Source organism: Dendrobates tinctorius, unplaced genomic scaffold, assembly GCF_039654945.1.
Source record: "Dendrobates tinctorius isolate UK_male_01 unplaced genomic scaffold, ASM3965494v1 ptg000022l, whole genome shotgun sequence".
Lineage (NCBI taxonomy): Eukaryota > Metazoa > Chordata > Amphibia > Anura > Dendrobatidae > Dendrobates > Dendrobates tinctorius.
The window spans coordinates 24600401-24621112 of NW_027361690.1; the positions used below are offsets into that span (position 1 = coordinate 24600401).

At 47.1% G+C, this 20712-nt stretch overlaps 1 protein-coding gene across 4 annotated transcripts in view; it reads right to left on the reverse strand.

Moving 5' to 3' along the window:
• Nucleotides 1-20133, reverse strand: part of USP8 (ubiquitin specific peptidase 8) — a 144660-nt gene extending 124527 nt beyond the window's left edge. Inside the window, exons 1-3 of one of the 4 annotated variants that reach the window (XM_073568503.1) lie at nucleotides 19948-20133; nucleotides 3940-4639; nucleotides 2918-3096 (exon numbers count right to left, since the gene is read on the reverse strand). In XM_073568503.1, the coding sequence (XP_073424604.1) occupies nucleotides 2918-3021 (104 nt within the window). In that variant the 5' untranslated portion in view covers nucleotides 3022-3096; nucleotides 3940-4639; nucleotides 19948-20133. Of the gene's footprint in view, nucleotides 1-2917; nucleotides 3100-3939; nucleotides 4640-19947 lie in introns of all 4 variants that reach the window. The other 3 variants (XM_073568502.1, XM_073568501.1, XM_073568500.1) reach the window with 3 other exon arrangements.
• Nucleotides 20134-20712: the final 579 nt, after the last annotated feature.

Here is a 20712-nt window from a genome sequence, read left to right on the forward strand (position 1 = left end):
TATTTTGTGCCAGTATGATCGCAATAGTCTGATATTTTCCACAGGCGGCAGCATCTACCTTCTTCTGAACAGGAATAAACACCGATTTTGTGTAGTCCTTCGGTCATTTAGGGTATGTGCACACGTTCCGTTTTTTTATGCATTTCCGTGGCGTTTTTTGTAGCGCAGAATTGCGTCAAATCCGCAGTGCAGACTGCACACAATGTTAGTGAATGGGAAATCCAAAAACGCTGTGCACACGCTGTGGAAAAAAACGCACAGATTCGCAGCGTTTAATTTTCCGCAGCATGTCAATTCTTTGTGCAGAACTGCAGCGTTTCTGTACCCATTGACTTGCATTAAGTCGGGCACTTCTGCAGCAAAACCGCAGATGTAAAAAATATCTGCGGTTTTGCTGCGGATGAAACGCTGCAGATCAGGAGGAGAGAAGAATGTGGGCGGTGACTGTGTGCGTGTGCGCTTGCGTGTGTAGTCAGGCATCGTCCGATGGGACTACAAGTCCCATCCGGCTATGTCTGCTACAGTGATTAACACCTTAGCCAATGATGGGAGAGTAGTAGTCCCATCACCCGGCTAATGTGTTGAATAAAAACAAACAAACAAACAAAAAAAAAAAAAAAACACATACACACACATCTAGTCCATACTTACAATAATAATCTGCTAATCCCCAAAACCCTCACTCACCAGAAAAAAATTAAAATAAACAAACACTATACTCCCTGTGTCTGACGTAGTCCAATTAATACGACTGTCGCACGACGATCTCCCGTGGAGAGCTGTCACATCAGCTGATGCAACCGCTCTCCAGGGGCTCCAGTGATACAATGACAGTGATAATCCTCCGCATTGTATCACTCTGCCGCCGACAGGTCATCTGAGTTCACCTGTCACTTTGCGGCACTCCAGCGTGAGAATTTTCTCACACTGTAGTGCCGTAAAGCCAGAGGTTTATCTTCAATGACACACTGAAGGAGGGTCATCTCTGGTCAGTGTGTCATCGGAGGCCTATAGAGCAGTCACATGATGTGACAGCTCTATAGGGGAGATCGTCGTGGGGCAATTGTTATTAGTGGAATTACGTCGGACAGGGAGTATATTGGGGGGTTTTTTTTAATTTTTTTTTTTTTTTTTTTTTTTTTTTACAGGTGATGGAGGGCTTTGAATGAATTTAGGCGTTTAATAAAAATTATGAAAAATGTGTAGTGTTTTAGATTTCATTAAAATAATTTATTCTGAATGTGTTTTTTTAACCCTTTATTACTTAGATTAATAATGGATAGGCGTCTTATTGACACCTCTCCATTATTAACCGGGCTTAATGTCACCTTACAATAGCAAGGTGACATTAAGCCCTTATTACCCCATATGCCACCACTACACGGCAGTGGGAAGAGAGGGGCTAATTGCCAGAATTGGTGCATCTTAGAGATGCCCCATTTCTGGGGCGGCTGTGGGCTGGTACTTGTAGCCGGGGGGAAGGGGGAGGGGGCAATATCCATGGCCCCTTCCTAGGCTATGAATATCAGCCTGCAGCTGTCTGCGTAGCCTTTCTGGCTATAAAACATAGGGAAGTCCCCCTATTTTAATAGTCAGTAAAGGCTACGCAGACAGTTGGGGGCTGATATTCATAGCCTCGGAAGGGGCCATGGGTATTACCCCGTTCCCAGGCTACAAATATTGGCCCCCGGCTTTCCCTCTCTGGCACAGAAAATTGCGCAGGAGCTCACGCCATTTTTTCCCGTTTTTTTTTTTTTTTCAAAATTAAACATTGTTCATTAATAAACATCGGCCTTGCTATTATTGGTCTATCTCTATCCATAGATATATCAAAAGATTGATAGATCTATGGATATCTATTGAAGCAGGGCAAGGATGTGTTAATTGCGGATTCCTACAGACATCTCCATTTCCAGCTGATGGTAAAATAATAGCAATTAATTTAAACTTTTATATTTTTTTTAATATTAAATATTTTTAAAACTTTTTTTTTTTACTGGCTTCAGTATTGAATACTCTCCATGAGAGACTAGAATCTGCAATCTTCTGATCACTTGCACTAAACATAGCAAGGCTTCAGCCCTGCTATCTGTTGCTAAAATGCTCATCTGCTATGACCGCCGGCCACTGGGTGGCGCTCATAGCGGTTCTTCTGCAGACCTTGGGTTGTCATGCCATTTCATTGGCAAGGACATGTGACATGTGTGCCGATGGACTGGGTTTGTGACGCACTTCCGGAGCGATCATTTTAGATTGAGAGTGGCATTTAACATGTTGATCGCGATTCCACCTGTGGCAGTTAGGAGCACGTGTCAGCTGATAAAATCAGCTGACATGGGCAGGAAAAGTTGTGGGCTCATTACCGGCGCGCGCATCAAGCAGGGGGAGTCGACCTATGACGTACCTATACGTCCAAGGTTGTAAAGGGGTGAAAGTGTAAAGCTCTCTGTAACACAGCAGCATTTCAGAATCAAACGTACATAACTGAGTTCATGTAGCCAGTGAATGCTAAGTGTTGCCTGAGGTTCGAGGAGCATGTATCAGCTGTCTGGTTCACTTTAACATATGTTTAGGAAAACTGAGAAGGGGCAACAAAGTAAAATGCATCGCATCTGTAATTTTAGCTTCCCCCATAAAAAGAAAAACAATGTTGCAAACCTAAAGTCAGCAATACTCCCCCCCTCACACGGACTCATCTCATAATTATTTCAATATTTATTGCAGCACATTTCTTCACAGATTGTGCAATGGAAAGTTTTAAGCATTTCTAGTACTCTTTGGAACATGATGCAACTCTCAGAAAGACAAAAAAGGTGAAACAAGCCTTCACTAAAAAGTGCAAAACAGAGCAAGACTTTACTAGTGGTGTGGAAGTCTGTACTAATCTGTCTTCCAGGAGTCAAGTAAATACACATACCTCTTGGTGCTGGATGTATCTGCTTTAACCTCAGCTTTCTTATTAAGCTCTGACAGAGAGGTGGAAAGATACAGCTCTTTGGGTAATGACGATGCTGTCGGCATGATGCCCCTGGGTTCCTTTCTTTTTTGTTCACATCAGCAGCAGGTCGATCTTCTAATCATCCTGGTGTCAAGGAGCTTCTTTGTGCAATGAATAAGGACAAACATATTAACAAAATAACTACTGGAGCCAGATAATTATGAATAATATAAGTAGGCTCTGAAGGAAATATATACAGTAATGTAAGGGAAACTATAATATCAGCAAAATAACTAGTTAAGCCTGGTTTCACATTAGCGTTTTTTTGCGCAGCACATCGTGCGCGTCCATGCGCATGCATCATGTGCACCTATGTTTAACATGGGGGCACATAGTCTAGCATTCGCACACGTTCATGTGCGCTTTCGTGCGCATGCGGTTTTTTAAGGTGTGCGGCCAGACGCAACCTGTTGCATTTTTGGGTCCGTCCAACGGCGCCAAAAAAACAAATGCGCACACATGCGACAAATTAACGCATTACAGTCTATGGGAATGCAGGCGTGCGCATGGACATGCGCATGCCTGCATTAAAAAACGCATGCATTTTAAGAGTTAATATGGCTTCAAAATGGTTAAAACGCCTGCACCTAAAAAAACGCAAAACGCATGCAAAACGCATGATGCGTTTTTTGCATGCGTTTCCATTGCGCACGAAGCGCTGCGCTAAAAAACGTTAATGTGAAAGTAGCCTAAGGCTGCATCCCAATGATTGGCTCTACACAAAGGAGATAACATCTACCTACTCTTATTGCAGGGACTCATAACCACAGTGGGTAGGGGTGGTCTGCTGAGAGAATACAGAGATGTGCCAAACATATCAGCTGGGCTCCTACCCTTAGCTTCAAAGGGGTTAGCAAATGGTCTGTACTAGGAAGAATATTTACTATTGACTGTATAGAGAAGAGTGGGGGAGACACAGAATAATTTAAATGCAATCTCACCAATCAGTCACCAAACAGCAGTTTTTAAATAGTCCAATCAGGTAATCCTTGAAATATGAGCCTATGGTCAAGATGATAAAGCTGTGTGGCACAAAAAAAGTTGTTCACATGTGGAGGCTGACTAGGAGGCTGATCTGATCCATAATAAATTTGTCACGTGTACCTGTCCTGTGTGACAGGACCCGCAGGTCGGTAACTGAAACAACAAGACAAAAGGGGAACACCGGGGAAACGGTTACAACGGTGGGCCCTGCAATAGGGAACGGGGACGTGGAGACCTCCTGCACTGCCTGAGGCAGTGTCCCTGAACACTCCTAACGTTCCCTATACAGGCTCTTCACCTGTCGCCAAGCAGGATACCTGAACCCCTCACTATCCCTGCACTTATCCCTTGCTAGGGAACTGGATAGTACGGACACTGGTCCCACCGCTACACTAATACACACGAAGGAAAAAGGGGAAAACACCAAAACACTTATCTTTCTCTGCTGCAGTCACCAGGCAGCAGAGTGCAGCACCAGATCAGCTTTCAGCAGTGGCTCGACACCTCAGAGCCAGCTGCTACTTTCACCATCTTTCTCTGCTGCAGACACCGGGCAGGCAGAGTTCAGCACCAGTTTCAGCCGTGGCTAAACACCTCAGAGCCAGCTGCTCACTTCACCGTGGTTGGAATCCAAAAAGGACCTGCTATAACCAACACCTGTTGATACACCATGTGACTTTATATAGGAAAAGGGAGTGGTCACATCAGCAGGGAAACCAACAGACATGCAATAACACCTATGGCCACCGGGGGGGGGGGGGGGGGGCAAAAACCCATATTAAGCTCCCAGGCCTGAAAGGAAAAAAAAAAAAAAAGGTTTAAATGAGGGAATCCAGAATCTGACACAGATCCAAGAATTGGACTGTGATAGTACCCCTCCCTCAATAAGCGGCCTCAGGACCCTCAACACCGTACTTCACTGGGCCACCTACAGTGAGGATGCCTTGTTCCACCATAGTTCACTTCAGCAATCATCTGACACTCCGGGTCATGGCAAGAGAGGGCAGATGGAAGTGACGACATATACTGCGGAGGTACCACAAATCTCCAGAGCGCCGACCTGGGGAATGAGCTAGGCCTGGGTATAACAAAGGGTAACTCAGACACCCATACAAATACGTACATACCCAGGTCCGGACCTGCACATTTATTGTCATTCACTCTCTTGCCACTAGATGGTGAACTCCTAACAGAAACAACAACAGAGGCGTCCCCCTGTGTCGTAACACTCACACTCCCACAAGGCTCAGAGGTAACCACTCCTCTCTGCCCCCTTCTCCTATGAGGACTCCGACTCTAAGGGGCAGCTTGTGGTGAGGGGTGCGACTTGCCTCTACTTCCTGGCAGCAGCCCTGCTGCCACTACTGGAGGAGAAGGGGATGGGGATATGGAGGAAATATACACTCCCTGGTCGTCTTCCTCCACACGACCAGGAGGGGGCGGCTTCTTAGATGGTATAGAAGTTTCGTCGTGAGCCCCGCGGACCAAATCATCAGTCTGTTCACCGCAGGGAGGCGCCCCCTCACCTCGGAGAACATCAGGCAGCACCACGGGGACACCAACTCCTCCCACCTGCCAGGGTGCGTCTGCATGTATGAGCAAGTCCTGCTCCCTAGCAGGGACTACAGGGGGCATATTTGCCAGAGCCGCAATTGGGAAGGGAAGGAAGAAGGACAGGGCTCTGTCCTGGGCCCTGTATTGTTCAACATCTTTATCAACGATTTAGATGAAGGAATTGAGGGTAAACTGATTAAATTTGCTGATGACATAAAGCTAGGAGGGATAGCCAATACTAGAGGAGAGAGGATTCAAAAAGATAAATAAACTGGAGCAGTGGGCAGCAACTAACAGAATGGTTTTTAACAGGGAAAAATGCAAAGTACTACATCTGGGCAATAAAAATGAAAAAAGCATATACAGAATGGGAGGAATAGGGCTAAGCAACAGCACATGTGAAAAAGACTTGGGTATACTAATAGATCACAGACTGAATATGAGTCAACAGTGTGATGCAGCAGCAAAAAAGGCAAATGCAATTCTAGGATGTATTAACAGAAGCATACAGTCTAGATCACGTGAAGTCATTATTGCCCTCTACTCCTCTTTGGTCAGAACTCATCTGGAATACTGTGTCCAGTTTCAGGCACCACATTTTAAAAAAAGACATCAACAAACTGGAGCAAGTTCAGAAAAGAGCGACCAGAATGGTGACCGGTCTGCAAACCCTGTCTTATGAGGAAAGGTTGCAGGATTTGGGAATGTTTAGCTTGCAAAAGAGAAGACTGAGAGGAGACTTAATAGCTGTCTACAAATATCTCAAGGGCTGTCACATTGTAGAAGGATCATCTTTATTATCATTTGCACAAGGAAAGACTAGAAACAATGGGATGAAACTGAATGGGAGGAGACACAGATTAGATATTAGAAAAAACTTTTTGACAGAGTGATCAATGAGTGGAACAGGCTGCCACGAGAAGTGGTGAGTTCTCCTTCAATAGAAGTCTTCAAACAGAGGCTGGACAGACATCTGTCTGGGATGATTTAGCGAATCCTGCTTTGAGCAGGGGGTTGGACCAGATGGCCCAGGAGGTCCCTTCCAACTCTACGATTCTATGATTCTAATATACTCTTCTGGTCGTCTTCCTCCACACGACCAGGAGGGGGCAGCTTCTTCGATAGTGTAGAAGTTTCGGCGTGAGCCCCGCGGAATAAATCATCAGTCTGCTCACTACAGGGACGTGCCCCCTCACCACAGGGAACATCAGGCAGCACCACGGGGACACCAACTCCTCCCACCTACCTGGGTGCATTCCTGTGTATGAGCAAGTCTTGCTCCCTATCAGGAACTACAGGGGGCATATTTGCTAAAGCCGCAAATTGGTGTTCTGGTGGAGCCAGAGGGGAGGCCCTAGACCCTGATAACTGCTGCTGCACCAACATACCATGCAGCTCCTCACTCTCCTCAGTGAGGACCTGAAGCAATTGATCACAGGTCTGTACTTGGCCCATGGCTCACCAGAGAAAATGGTAGGGGTTGGTTATAAACTGTCACGTGTACCTGTCTTGTGTGACACGAACCGCGGGTCGGTAACTGAAACAACAAGACAATGTCACGTATACCTGTCCTGTGTGACACGACCCGCAGGTCAGTAACTGAAACAAGACAAAAGGGGAACACCGGGGAAACAGTTACATTGGTGGGCCCTGCAATAGGGAACGGGGACGTGGAGACCTCCTGCACTCCCTGAGGCAGTGTCCCCGAACCCTCCTAACGTTCCCTATACAGGCTCTTCACCTGTCGCCGACCAGGATACCCGAACCCCTCACTATCCCTGCAACTATCCCTTGCTAGGGAACTGGATAGTGTGGTCTCACCGCTGCACTAATACACACGAAGGAAAAAGGGGAAAACAAAAAAAACACTTATCTTTCCTTGCTGCAGTCACCAGGCAGCAGAGTGCAGCACCAGATCAGCTTTCAGGAGTGGCTCGACACCTCAGAGACAGCTGCTACTTTCACCATCTTTCTCTGCTGCAGACACCAGGCAGGCAGAGTTCAGCACCAGTTTCAGCCGTGGCTAAACACCTCAGAGCCAGCTGCTCACTTCACCGTGGTTGGAATCCAAAATGGACCTGCTATAACCAACACCTGCTGATACACCATGTGACCTTATATAGGAAAAGGGAGTGGTCACATCAGCAGGGAAACCAACAGACATGCAATAACACCTATGGCCACCGGGGGCAAAAACCCACATTAAGCTCCCAGGCCTGAAAGGAAAAAAAAGATTTAAATGAGGGAATCCAGAATCTGACACAGATCCAAGAATTGGACTGTGACAAAATTTCTCAAGGATACAGAATATAACAGTAGAAGTAAACATTTAGATATTTCTGCTATTTCTCCCTTTTTACTTTATAACTGTTTTGCATGTTTGAGTTTTGCTTTATTTTTATCTTTTAATATCCTTTATTGTAAGGGCTGTATATTTTTATATTAAAGCTTAAAATATTTAATAAGCTTAATCCTTGTATGCTCTAAAGAAGCATAGCTTTCAGAGAGTGTATGACCTTTTGATTGTTTAACAGTAAGAGATGAGTGAACCCGAACAGTAAAGTTCGGCGTCCGTACCTAACACCTACTGTTCGGGCACGGACGCCGAACACTGACTTCACCAGGAAGTTTCTGTTACAGTTCGGGTTCAGCTGCTCTGCAACGTACATGACAGCGCGACAAACACGGCTTATGATCGGCAGGGAAATCATCCCCGCCGGTCAGAGAGCCGTGGTTCCCATGCTGTCAAAAGACAGCAAGAGCGCTCAGCTCTGATCAGAGGTATAAAGCTTACCTCCAGTCACTGGCGTCTGCTGATGGGACTACTGATCTCATCATTCGACACCTGCCACCGCTAATTACAGTGGAGAGCAGGAGCAGTGGATGGGAGTATTCATCAGCTGCTCCTGCACTGTAAATCGGTGTGAGTTGCCATGTATTTTTGCTAACCAGCCAGCCAAAACTCACAGCTGGGGGCTGCAACCCTCAGCTGTCAGCAAGGCAGGTTATCAAGAATAGAGGGGTCTCCATGCTTTTTTTTTATTTAAATAATTTTAAAAAATTTTGTGGGGTCCCCCATTTTTGACAACCAACCTTTCTAGAGCAGACAGCTCGAGGAGAGAGTTTTTCTCACCGTGCTAGTGAAGATGTCACCGAGGTTCAGCCCGGCTGGGAACAGAGCCTCACTGTAGGTAACCTCGATGACGTCACCACCGGTCACTGAGGCTGTGCTGGCCGCATCTCATTGACCATTGGTTTTCAGCCGGGGCGGTCGCATCTTGGCACCGTCCAGGTTGAAAACTGTTTATCCCCTAGTCATGGATTAAGGCGTCTTGACAGAATGACAGACAGGTATGGTATACTGTCGTTTTTTTATTTTACTTTTACTACAGGAGAACGAGGGCTTCGCAGGAATTAGGCGTTTAATAAAAATGGAAAATTTAGTTTAGTCTTATTTAAAAAAAAAAGCAGTTTATTCTGGCTGTGTCTTTATTTACCATACAACTATAGGAATAGTAATGGGTAGGTGTCTTATAGACGCCTCTCCATTACTAAGCCGTGGGCTTGATGTCAACTGACAATACAAAGGTGACATCAACCCCAGAAATATTACCCCACTTGCCACCGCTACAGTGCAAGTGGAAGAGCCGGGCAAAGCACCAGAATTGGCGCATCTAAAAGATGTGCCTTTTCTGGACAGCTGCGGGCTGCTATTTTTAGGCTGGGGGGGGGAGGGAGGGGAGGGCAATATCCATGGCCCCTTACCGGCCTGAGAATACCAGCCCCCAGCTGTCTGCTTTTACTAAAGTTGGTTGTCAAAAATGGGGAGGGGACCCCCACGCCGTTTTTTTTTTTTTTTTTTTTTTTAATTATTTATTTAAATAATTTAAAAAAACAACGTGGAGACCCCTCTATTCTTATTAGCCAGCCTTGCTTAAGCCCCCAGCTGTGAGTTTTGTCTGGCTGGTTAGCAAAATTACAGGGGAACCCACGCAGTTTTTTTTTTTTTATTATTTATTTACAGCGCAGGAGCGGCTGATGAATACTCCCATCCGTCGCTCCTGCTCTCACTGTTATTAGCGGCTGCAGGTGGCGGATAATAGGATCAGGAGTCCCATCAGCTGACACCAGTGACCGGAGGTGAGCTTTATACTTCTGATCACAGCTGAGAACTCTCGCTGTCTTTTTTACAGCGTGGGAACCGCGGCTCTCTGACTGGCGGGGATGATTTGCCCGCTGATCAGAAGCGGTGATTGCCGCGCTGTTATGCACATTACAGCGGAGCCATCACTGTATGTTCAGGCCCCCCATTCAAGTGAATGGGTTCTTGGTTCAGGTACTGTTCTGGGCCCCAAACTTTTTGTAACTGTTAGGCCGAACCCAAACATTCAGGTCTTTGTCATCCCCAAGTAACATATATCAAGGACTCATCACCTCATGTTTGATGAGTAGTGGCAGCATGCTGGGTGTGTTGAATGTGTCAGGGTGTGATTTATGCTCACTTTATAGCCAAAAACAGAGGTTGAGCACTAGATTGAGTTAGAAGAGAAATTAACCTTTGTAGGAGCACCCCACGTCATGTGCCGAGAAGTGTGTATGTGACAGGCACAATAGGTACCTATTCTATCCGTGAAAAAAAATAAAAGAGACAGGACATGTAGAAATACAGCAGACTTCTGAATGAGACCTTCTGTACAGATGATTCAGTCCCTTATTTTATAGTATTAAAGTGCACCTGTCACCTATTTTGGCCGCTATAAGATGAGGCCGCTGCCTTTCAGGGCTTATCTACAGAATTCTATAATGCAGTATATAATCGCCCGATCCAACCTGCAAGATAAGAAAAATAAGTTTTATTATACTCACCGGGGGGGCTCAGTCTGGTCCGATGGGCGTCATCGCACTTCTGAGCCTCTCTTACCTTTCCCGGCGCCTGCGCACTGTAGTACTTTGCTCTGCCCTCAACAGGGCAGAGAAGTACGCCTGCACAGAAGTGTGATGCAGGGGGCGAGGAAGCAAGCAGAAGAGTGGCGGCGCATGAAGATGGGAGGTGCCGGACCCGGACCTGCGACACCCATCGGACTGGACCGCCCCCCCGGTTGAGTATAATAAAACTTATTTTTCTCATCTTTCAGGTCGGATCAGGGGCTTATCTACAACATTATAGAATGCTGTAGATAAGCCCTAAAAGGCAGTGGGCGCATCTTATAGTGGCCAAAACAGGTGACCGGTTCCCTTTAATGGGTTGTATTCCAACCACACATCTCCTATTGATGTCCTATTAAATTTTCTTGGTAATGAAACTTTTTCAGTGTATGATCCCATAGCATATAGTGGCCTCAGGCAGCAATAACACTGCAAAAAAAAATGCCGGGATGATGCACATTTCACCATTGTATCTCTAAACTATAGATTCACGCTTTGGAACACCATCTATTAGCTATTGTTGAATTGTTGCTACAATGGACATCAGGAGTACTCAAAGCATTAGGCACTGTGCACACGGTGCGGATTCTGCTGTGGATCTGCAGCGGTTTTACCGCTGCGGATCTGCAGCAGAACTGCAGGTGATGTACAGTACCATTAAAGACTATGAAATAAAAAAAACCCCGCTTTGCACATGCTGCGTTTTTTCCGCGCGGTTTCCGTGCGGAAAAAAAAAAGCAGCATGTGACTTCTTTTGTGCGGTTTTCCTGCAGTTTTCCACCTACTCCACTATAGGAGTCCGCAGGTGGAAAACCGCACGAAAACCACAAAAAACAGGAAGAAATCCGCAGGAAAAATGCAGATCATTTGACCTGCGGATTTCGTGGATTCTGCACAGAAAATGCAAGCACAGAATACGCACAGTGTGCACATAGCCTTAGACTGCAACTGTGGTGAATGGGTAACCCCAGCTGATTGTTAGAGGGAGTGGCCACTGATTATCAGGGTCTACAAAGACAAGTTCAAATAACAGTTTTTGGTCCGTGTGCTGAAAAAGTAGCCCAAAGACAGCACATGAGCCATGTATGTAATTGGCTACGTCAGATTATTTTTCTCACATTGACTGCCATGTAGAAAAGATACAGCATGCACATATTCAAAAGAGATTTACCTATAATATAAATATATATATATATATACACACACACACATACATACATACACACTGTATACATACTGTAAGGTAGCGCTTATTGTTAGTGTTGGGGGACACTCACTTGGCTGCGATATTGAGGCACACCAGAACACTTTCACTTAAAACAGTTAAGTGCCATCATAAACCGCACCGTAAGCCATGTTATACTTCACAGGCTTACACATAGTCCATAACATAGTACACGGCTTTAATACGCTGTCACTAAACACGCTGGACCTCTTTGTCCAGTTACCGTGGGCGACCGTACGCCGTACAGTTCATTAATGTCCATAGTTATATCTCCATGTCCGGGGTTACCTCGCATGAGCTCCGACTCCAGATGCCGAATCTTTGTCAGTCCTCTCTTCCCAGGGAAGCTACCGAACTGGGATCACCGTCCTGGACAACGCCTTGCTCACCAGGCCACCTGACAGTACAGATCCACAGATGGACGGTAGCTCCCCCCAATGCAGTGCCGTCTCCAATTCTGCAAACACACGTGGCCTGTCCGTGTGCTGTTCAGGACGTCCGCCCCCCACTTGGAACCGTCCAACACACAGGCCTCACCGGGTGCTATTCATAGATCCGACCCTACTCCCAGGGTCTCCCAACACACTGGCCTCACCAGGTCCAGGGCCTCAGCGGGTGCTATTCAGGACGTCCATCCCCTCCTGAGACCGTCCAACACTCACACCTCACCGGGTGCTATTCAGGGATCGGATCCTACTCCCAGGATCTCCCAACACACCGTCCTCACCAGGTCCAAGGTCGCAGCACGTGCTCCAGGGATCCGATCCTACTCTCAGGATCTCCCAACACTGACCCTCCAGGACCTTGCACCCTGAACCACTCAGGTACACACACTCTCTCCATGTGACCCACCTCAGGCACATTACATGGTACATAACCACGCCCACAGCTGAGGTAAAGATCACATGGTCATGACCTCACATGGGTCCTTTTAACACACCCAGCAACACACACACACAGGCTTTACTTTGGGCATTCAGACACACACCCCTGGGTGGGTTTGTAGGTGACTGGTCCCACCCATCTCACCAAGTCGTCACCTAATACACAGTAACATACCCTCAGCAGTATATCTCTGCTGATCAATACACGTTCCAGCTTCCATCACAAGACTACCCATTCTTGTGATACATATCGGCCATTTACAACCCTGCCACTCACCATTTCCCCATCACAACAAAGGGAACGCCTGCATACATGTCCTGGGAAGCCCATACAGCGACCCCTAGCTGTCACAGGGGTCACTGCATAACAATACATACACAAACACACATGCAGCGCCTTGAAAAATTATTCATGCCTTGCGGTCTTTTCCACATTGTTTCACGTTACACTCACAAACTTCTGTATTTTATTGGGATTTTATGTGATATACCAACACAAAGTAGCAAGTATTTGTGAAGAGTAAAGGAAATTATATATACCATAGCTTTCTAAATATTTTTAAAAAAATCTAAAAATTGTGATGAGAATTTATATTCAAGACCTCTAATCTGATACCCCTAAATAAAATCCTGGGTGACCAATTACCTCCAGATGTCATACAATTATTGAGTCCACTTGTGTGTAATCTATTCTCTGTGTAACTACAGCTGTTCTTTGAAGGCCTCAGAGGATTGTTTGGGAACATTAAGGAACGAAAAGCATCATGAAAATCAAGGAACACACCAGACATGTCAGGGATAAAGTTGTAGAGAAGAGTAAAGCAGGGTTAGGCTACAAAAAAAAAAAAAAAAAAAAAATAGCCCAAGCTCTGAACCTCTCACGAATCAATCATCCAAAACAGAAAGACCATAGCACAACAGCAAACCTACCAAGATATGGCCGTCTACCTACACTGAAATCCCAAGCCTTAATTAGAGACTTATGGTCACTGTAGAGAAGCTTTAGAGATCCACAGCTCAGTGTGAGAACCTGTCCACAAGATAACTATTAGGCCACGGTCACACGTTCAGTATTTGACATCAGTATCTGTAAACCAAAGCAGGAGTTAAATAATATGAAGAAAATTATAGTAGAAAAACGTCACCACTTCTGAATTTTTCACCCAACCCTGATTTTGGCTTATAAATCTGGATGTGAAATACTGACCAAATACTAAACTTGTGAATGTGGCCTTCGTCGTATACTCCACAAATCTGGCCTTTAGAAGAAAAGTGGCAAGATGAAAGCCATTTTTGAAAGCAAATCATAAGAAGTCCCGTTTGCAGTTTGCAAAAAGCCATATAGGGGACACCGCTAGTATGTGGAAGAAGGTGCTCTCGTCAGATAATGCCCAAGTAGGCTAAATGCAAAATGTATCTGTGGCGGAAAACTAACATTGCACATCACCCTGAAAACACAATCCTCACCATCCAACATGGCGGTGGCTAATCATGCTGTGCGGATGCTTCTTTTCAGCAGTGACAGGGTAGCTGTCCAGAGTTGATGGGAGATGGATGGAGCTAAATACAGGGCAATCCTGGAGGTAAATCTTTTAGAGGCTACAATGACTTGAGACTGGGAACAACAATGCTAAATACACTGTCAGGGATACAATGTGATGGTTTAAATCAAAGCATATTCATGCATTTGAATAGCTCAGTCACAGTCCAGACCTGAATCCCATTGAAAATCTGAGGCAAGACTTGAAAATTGCTGTTCACAGACGCCTCCATCCAATCTTACTGAGCGAGAGGGCAAAGAAGAATGGGCAAAATTAGTCCCGCATACTATTGGATTCGGGGGGCAGAATATAAATACACGTTCTGAAAGTGCACGTAGTCGCATAGTGGGCATGGGAATTCTAGAAATCCCATCCACTACGCTGTAACATCTGGACGCTGCGGTTTTGACGCAGTATAAATATGGGTCAAAACTGCAGCAATTCCTGAACGTAGGAACATATCCTGACAGTGGTTGCATTCATGTGCGTTTTTTTATTTGCCTGCTTCAATAGAACTGGGCAAGTTGCAGAGTCCACATATCCACAAGATGAATTACACCGGAGATGAGCAAGATTATTAGGACTTCAATATCGGCCAGATTCCTCATAAATTACTGACGTCTTTACGTAAACACATTATATATACACATGTAAATAGAGAACCATAACATGCAAACTGTCCAACCAAGAAATGGATCCTGGAGATGAGGTACAAGATGACAAACACTCTACATTCCGATCTGCTAGTGCCAGATCGGACAAGCTCTGTCCTGTATATGAGCCCGCCATTAATATACACTGTGTTCCAAATTATTATGCAAAAAATATTTCCTCATATTTTCTCTAAATTACCTATATGAATTGCAGTCATTGTTATTTTCCAGTCACCTAATATTCTAGTATAATTGTAATGTTTTTGAACAAACTGCCTATGAAAACAGTATATTTTTAAATATAAGAAACACTCAAAATGCATGTTCCAAATTATTATGCACAGCAGGGTTTTCAACCTTTTTATTTTGAACAAAAAAATGGTCAATTGTGAAATTATAAGCATTATCAGCTTATTACAAAATGAAATCAAACAGTTTTCAAGTCAAAACTTTATTCTAGGTGATGTTACATTTGCACATAGGACATAGGACATAGGACCCCTTGTTCCAAAGAAGCTTCTGAACTCTCTCGTCCATTGAATGTCAGTTTTTGGACGGTTTATGCTTCAATTGTTTGGCATGTGGACACAATACTCTCCCAGAGCTGTTGCTTAGATGTGAACTGCCTCCCGCCATCATAGACACTCCTTTTGATGATGCTCCAGAGGTTCTCAATGGGGTTGAGGTCAGGGGAAGATGGTGGCCACACCATAACTTTGTCCTCCCATAGCAGCCAGAGATGCAGATGTGTTATTTGCAGCATGAGACGGTGCATTATCATGCATGAAAATGATCTTGCTGCGGAAAGCACGGTTCTTCCTCTTGAACCATGGCAGGAAGTGCTGTTTTAGAAACTCCACATATATTATAGAGTTCATCTTTACCCCTTCAGGGATCCTAAAGGGGCCGACAAACTCTCTCTCCACGATTCCAGCCCAAAACATTACTCCACCTCCTCCTTGTTGGCGCCTTAGCCGTGTTTTCATGGGGTGTCCATCAACCAGCCATCCTCCACTCCATCCATCTGGACCATCGAGCGTTGCACGGCACTCATTGGTGAACAAAACAGTTTGGAAGTCAGTCTTCATGTATCGTTTGGCCCACTGGAGCCGTTTCTGCTTGTGTGCAGTGGATAGAGGTGGTCGACAGGATGGCTTACGCACAGCTGCAAACCTCTGAAGGACCCTGCATCTTGTTGTTCGGGGGACGTTGGAGGCACCAGCAGCTTCAAAAACTTGTCTGCTGCTATGACAAGGCATTTTTACAGCTGCTCTTTTAACCTGACGCAATTGCCTGTTGGAAAGAATCCTCAATTTTTCAGCACGCATACGTGTGTGCTGGGAATCAGCTACAAACTTCTTGATTGTGCGATGATCACGATGAAGTGTCTTGGCAATGTTGATTGTAGTCATGCCTTGACCTAAATACTCCACAATTTGTTGCTTCTCAGCAGCCGACACATCCTTTCTCTTTCCCATTTTGGCAAAAAATGTAGGCTGCTTAATAATGTGGAACAGCCTTCTTAGGCTATGTGCCCACGTAGCGCTTAAATCCGGACACTGAAAGCCGGACTCCTTCCCAGAAATCGCGCGATTATGTTCGCGAATTTGCCGCGATTTTCGCGTGCGATATTCAAGCACTTTCCAAGCGATTTGAGCATCACTTGGAAAGTGATTGACAGGTTGGTCACACTCGTCAAACATAGTGTTTGACAAGTGTGACCAGGTTTTTACTATTGAGGCTGCCTATGCGGCATCAATAGTAAAAGAAAGAATGTAAAAAATAATTACAAAATAAAAAAATCGGGGTATATTTACCTTCCGACGTCCCGAGCCTCAGCGTTCCCAGTAATGCCTTGCGAGACCTGTGATGACGTTGGTCTCGCGTTGCTATAGCGATCTCACGAGACCGCTAGAGTAACTCGAGACTACGTCATTACAGGACCTTGCCGCAAGGCATTACTGGGAACGCTTAGGCCCGGGATGGCAGCGCGGGATGTCGAAAGGTAAATATACCCCAATTTTTTATTTTACAGGGGTATGGTACCCAGGGCCTGGAGGACAGTCTCCTCCACACCGTGGGTACCAACCGCACGAGACGCTTAACTTCGCGCATGGTGGGCATAGCCACATGCGAGAAGTAAGCGATTCTCATGCATTCCTATGGGTGCGGAATCGTGGCAATTCTTTGGGGAAAAAAGCGCAGCATGTGCGGAATGCCATAGGAATGCATGTGGTGCGTTCTGTACAAGATTTTTAAACGTTTTCGCGCGAAAATCGCTGTAAAAACGCTTAAAAATCGCATCGTGGGCACACAGCCTTAAGTAGTCTTGCCTTTATTTGGACACACCTGCCAAACTAATTTGCACAAGTATCTGCAATTGCTTTCAGTGATATAAAGAGCCCTGACACACATCACCATCAATGAGATTAAATGACAAACAAAAAAATTCTAACCTTATCACTCCTAAACTCTTTTTGCATAATAATTTGGAACACAGTTTAGTCCTCAGCAAGCGCAGCTTGTACAGCATACCTGATCCGTACAACACACAGACAAGAATCTAAACGGAAAGTAAGATTATTCATCAGCTCACAAATTTATATCCTGCAGAAGTGAAAAAAAAATTGCCTGTGCGCGCGCACACACAGCCACGCGCTCCTGCACCCCACAAACACACAGCCACGCGCTCCTGCACCCCACAAACACACAGCCTCACGCTCCTGCACTCCCCACAGCCTCGCGCTCCTGCACCCCCCCACACACAGCCTCGCGCTCCTGCACCCCCCACACACAGCCTCGCGCTCCTGCACCCCCCACACACAGCCTCGCGCTTCTGCACCCCACACACACACAGCCTCACGCTCCTGCACCCCACACAGCCTCGCGCTCCTGCACCCCCCCACACACAGCCTCGCGCTCCTGCACCCCCCACACACAGCCTCGCGCTCCTGCACCCCCCACACACAGCCTCGCGCTCCTGCACCACACACACACACACAGCCTCGCGCTCCTGCACCCCACACACACACAGCCTCGCGCTCCTGCACCCCACACACACAGCCTCGCGCTCCTGCACCCCACACACACACAGCCTCGCGCTCCTGCACCCCACACACACACAGCCTCGCGCTCCTGCACCCCACACACACACAGCCTCGCGCTCCTGCACCCCACACACACACAGCCTCGCGCTCCTGCACCCCACACACACACAGCCTCGCGCTCCTGCACCCCACACACACACAGCCTCGCGCTCCTGCAACCCACACACACACACAGCCTCGCGCTCCTGCAACCCACACACACACACACACAGCCTCGCGCTCCTGCACCACACACACACAGCCTCGCACTCCTGAACCCCACACACACACAGCCTCGCACTCCTGCACCCCACACACACACAGCCTCGCACTCCTGCACCCCACACACACACAGCCTCGCACTCCTGCACCCCACACACAAACAGCCTCGCACTCATGCACCCCACACACACAGCCTCGCACTCATGCACCCCACACACACAGCCTCGCACTCATGCACCCCACACACACAGCCTCGCACTCATGCACCCCACACACACAGCCTCGCACTCATGCACCCCACACACACAGCCTCGCACTCATGCACTACAACCACACACAGCCTCTTGCGCGGTACCACCAGCGGAACACTGTCGCACTGCACCTGCACGAATTCTGCTAAGGAGCAGTAAATCATTCGGATGATCACGGTGGCAGATGCACGATGTGTCTACAGGCAGAGGAAGTCGGTCACATTAAAGGGGTTTTCCCACAAATGAAAGTTAATTTTAAAAATTCTCTGTTTAACCCTGTACGGAGCATCCCACATCTCCTGGGCAGGGGAGGAAGCAAAAGACAATACTGACATTACAGCAGGGGATCACAGAGGAATCATTTTGTGAGGTAAATTATTTCACTGACTGTTTTTAAACAATATTTTACCTCACAAAATATATTCTCTGCAATCTCCTGCTGTAATGTCAGTACTGTCTCTTGCTTCCTCCCCTGCCCAGGAGCTGTGGTATGTTCTGTACACGGTCAGACACAGGGGTGAGAGAGACAGAGCACAGGGGGGAGACAGCTCAAACGGGACAGAACATGAGTGTGAGAACACAGCACAGGAAGGAGCGAGACAGCAGACAAGGGGGATAGCACATGGGGTAGACAGGTCAAAGAAGAGAGCACAGACAGGAGGGCAGCAAATGAGGAAAGAGAGAGTGGATAGGTGGGTGAGCACATGGAGGGGGGGAGATTCTCAACGCTGCAAAGCCTGCCCCTATCGTGACATTACCGCCCTCGCATCGGGCCTCCATCTAGTTCTATATAAGCCACAACCAGGAGTGGGTGATGAATACAGAAGTGGTGACGGGTTTCTATTATACTTTCCCTCTGATTGTTCCACTCCAGGCTTTGGTTTACAAATACTAATGGGAAATACTGACCCAGTACTGAACGTGTGACCGTGGCCTAATTGCTGCACAAACCCCAGGAGCGAGCGGCGATACGACGCTCATTACTTATGGAAAGGCCTACTGGGGAATAATAACTCAACCAATCTGGCACCTAAAGTCTTGTTCACCTGGATGGGGCAGTGTAGTGGGAGTCCGTCCCGTGTAGGGGGCAATTATGTATGGCAGCCACAGCAATGTGAGCGAGCCTGTAACTATGGCGCTGGCACTACAGTGGTGGGTGATTATGGAGGAATTATCAGGGGGCAGTCTGTGGAGCAGGAGGGCCTTCCTGGGCACCGCTTGTCAGCGTGGCACACAGTACATATACCCTGTGCAGACCACCACCCTCCACAGCTAAGGACATGGTCAAGAAGTTCTGCTGGTGAACACTGTAGTGCTCAGGGCATGCTGGGATCTGTAGTGCTCAGGGCATGCTGGGATCTGTAGTGCTCAGGGCATGCTGGGATCTGTAGTGCTCCCAGGGTCGTATCACCCACACCAGGGAGCGTCTGTGACACCACGTGATATATGATATACAGCCACTCCCCACGATGTGCACACACGTACCAGCAACGCTAGCGACATACATCGAGACATAGGTCGGAACATCACATGACAGCTGGCCGGAACACAGCGGCCACCGTCTATGTCGCGAGAGTCAGGGCCGCACACTGCCCTAGTTTTGGAGCAGTCATAGTGACTTACCGCGACCGTCCCGTCCCAGGCTGTTCCACTCCAGCACATCGCCCACCGTACACACAGGACCGCGGCTCCGGTAGCTGCACAAGCCAAAATGGCCTCGGATTGTTTTCCTTGCGGTGTCAGTGAGCGGCCGGCGTGATGACGTCACGAGCTGAGAGCACGTGACTCTCCTATGGCGTGAGGAGCCGGCTTCGTGTGTCCCGTCACCCAGTGTGTCCCTCCGCTGAGCACCGGCTCTACCGGGAGATAACGGGAGTGTTGGGCGTCACTGCAGACACTGACAGCTGTGTTGGCGGAAAAGTGAAACTGCTCCACAAGCATATGTGTGTATTGCACTTACAGGAGTTTTCCACCCCGGGGCGCGCTGTACACGGTCAGGTTACGGCCGCGCTCTGTCAGCAGAGTCTTCTCTATGTTCTAATCACACAGGTAAATCCGCAGGTCACTGAACAATGAGGATTTACCGCATCCAGTACATTCTATTCTGGAAACTTCTGTTGCGGAGACTGGTGTCTTCACTGCGGATGGCTGACACGCTGCGGCTCATAAGGTTCTCATTGGCTGTAAGCCATAATCTTCAACATCAACAGAAATAAACACTTGAAATGGATCACACTGTAATGACTCTATAATATATGTGATTCACTTTTTATATTGAAGAACTGAAATAGAGAAAGGGTATGTTTCCACGCTGCGTAGTAGCAGCTCTTTGGATGCGGCGGAAACCCCGCTCCGCCCAAAGCGCTGCCCCCTTTTTTACGCGTGTCT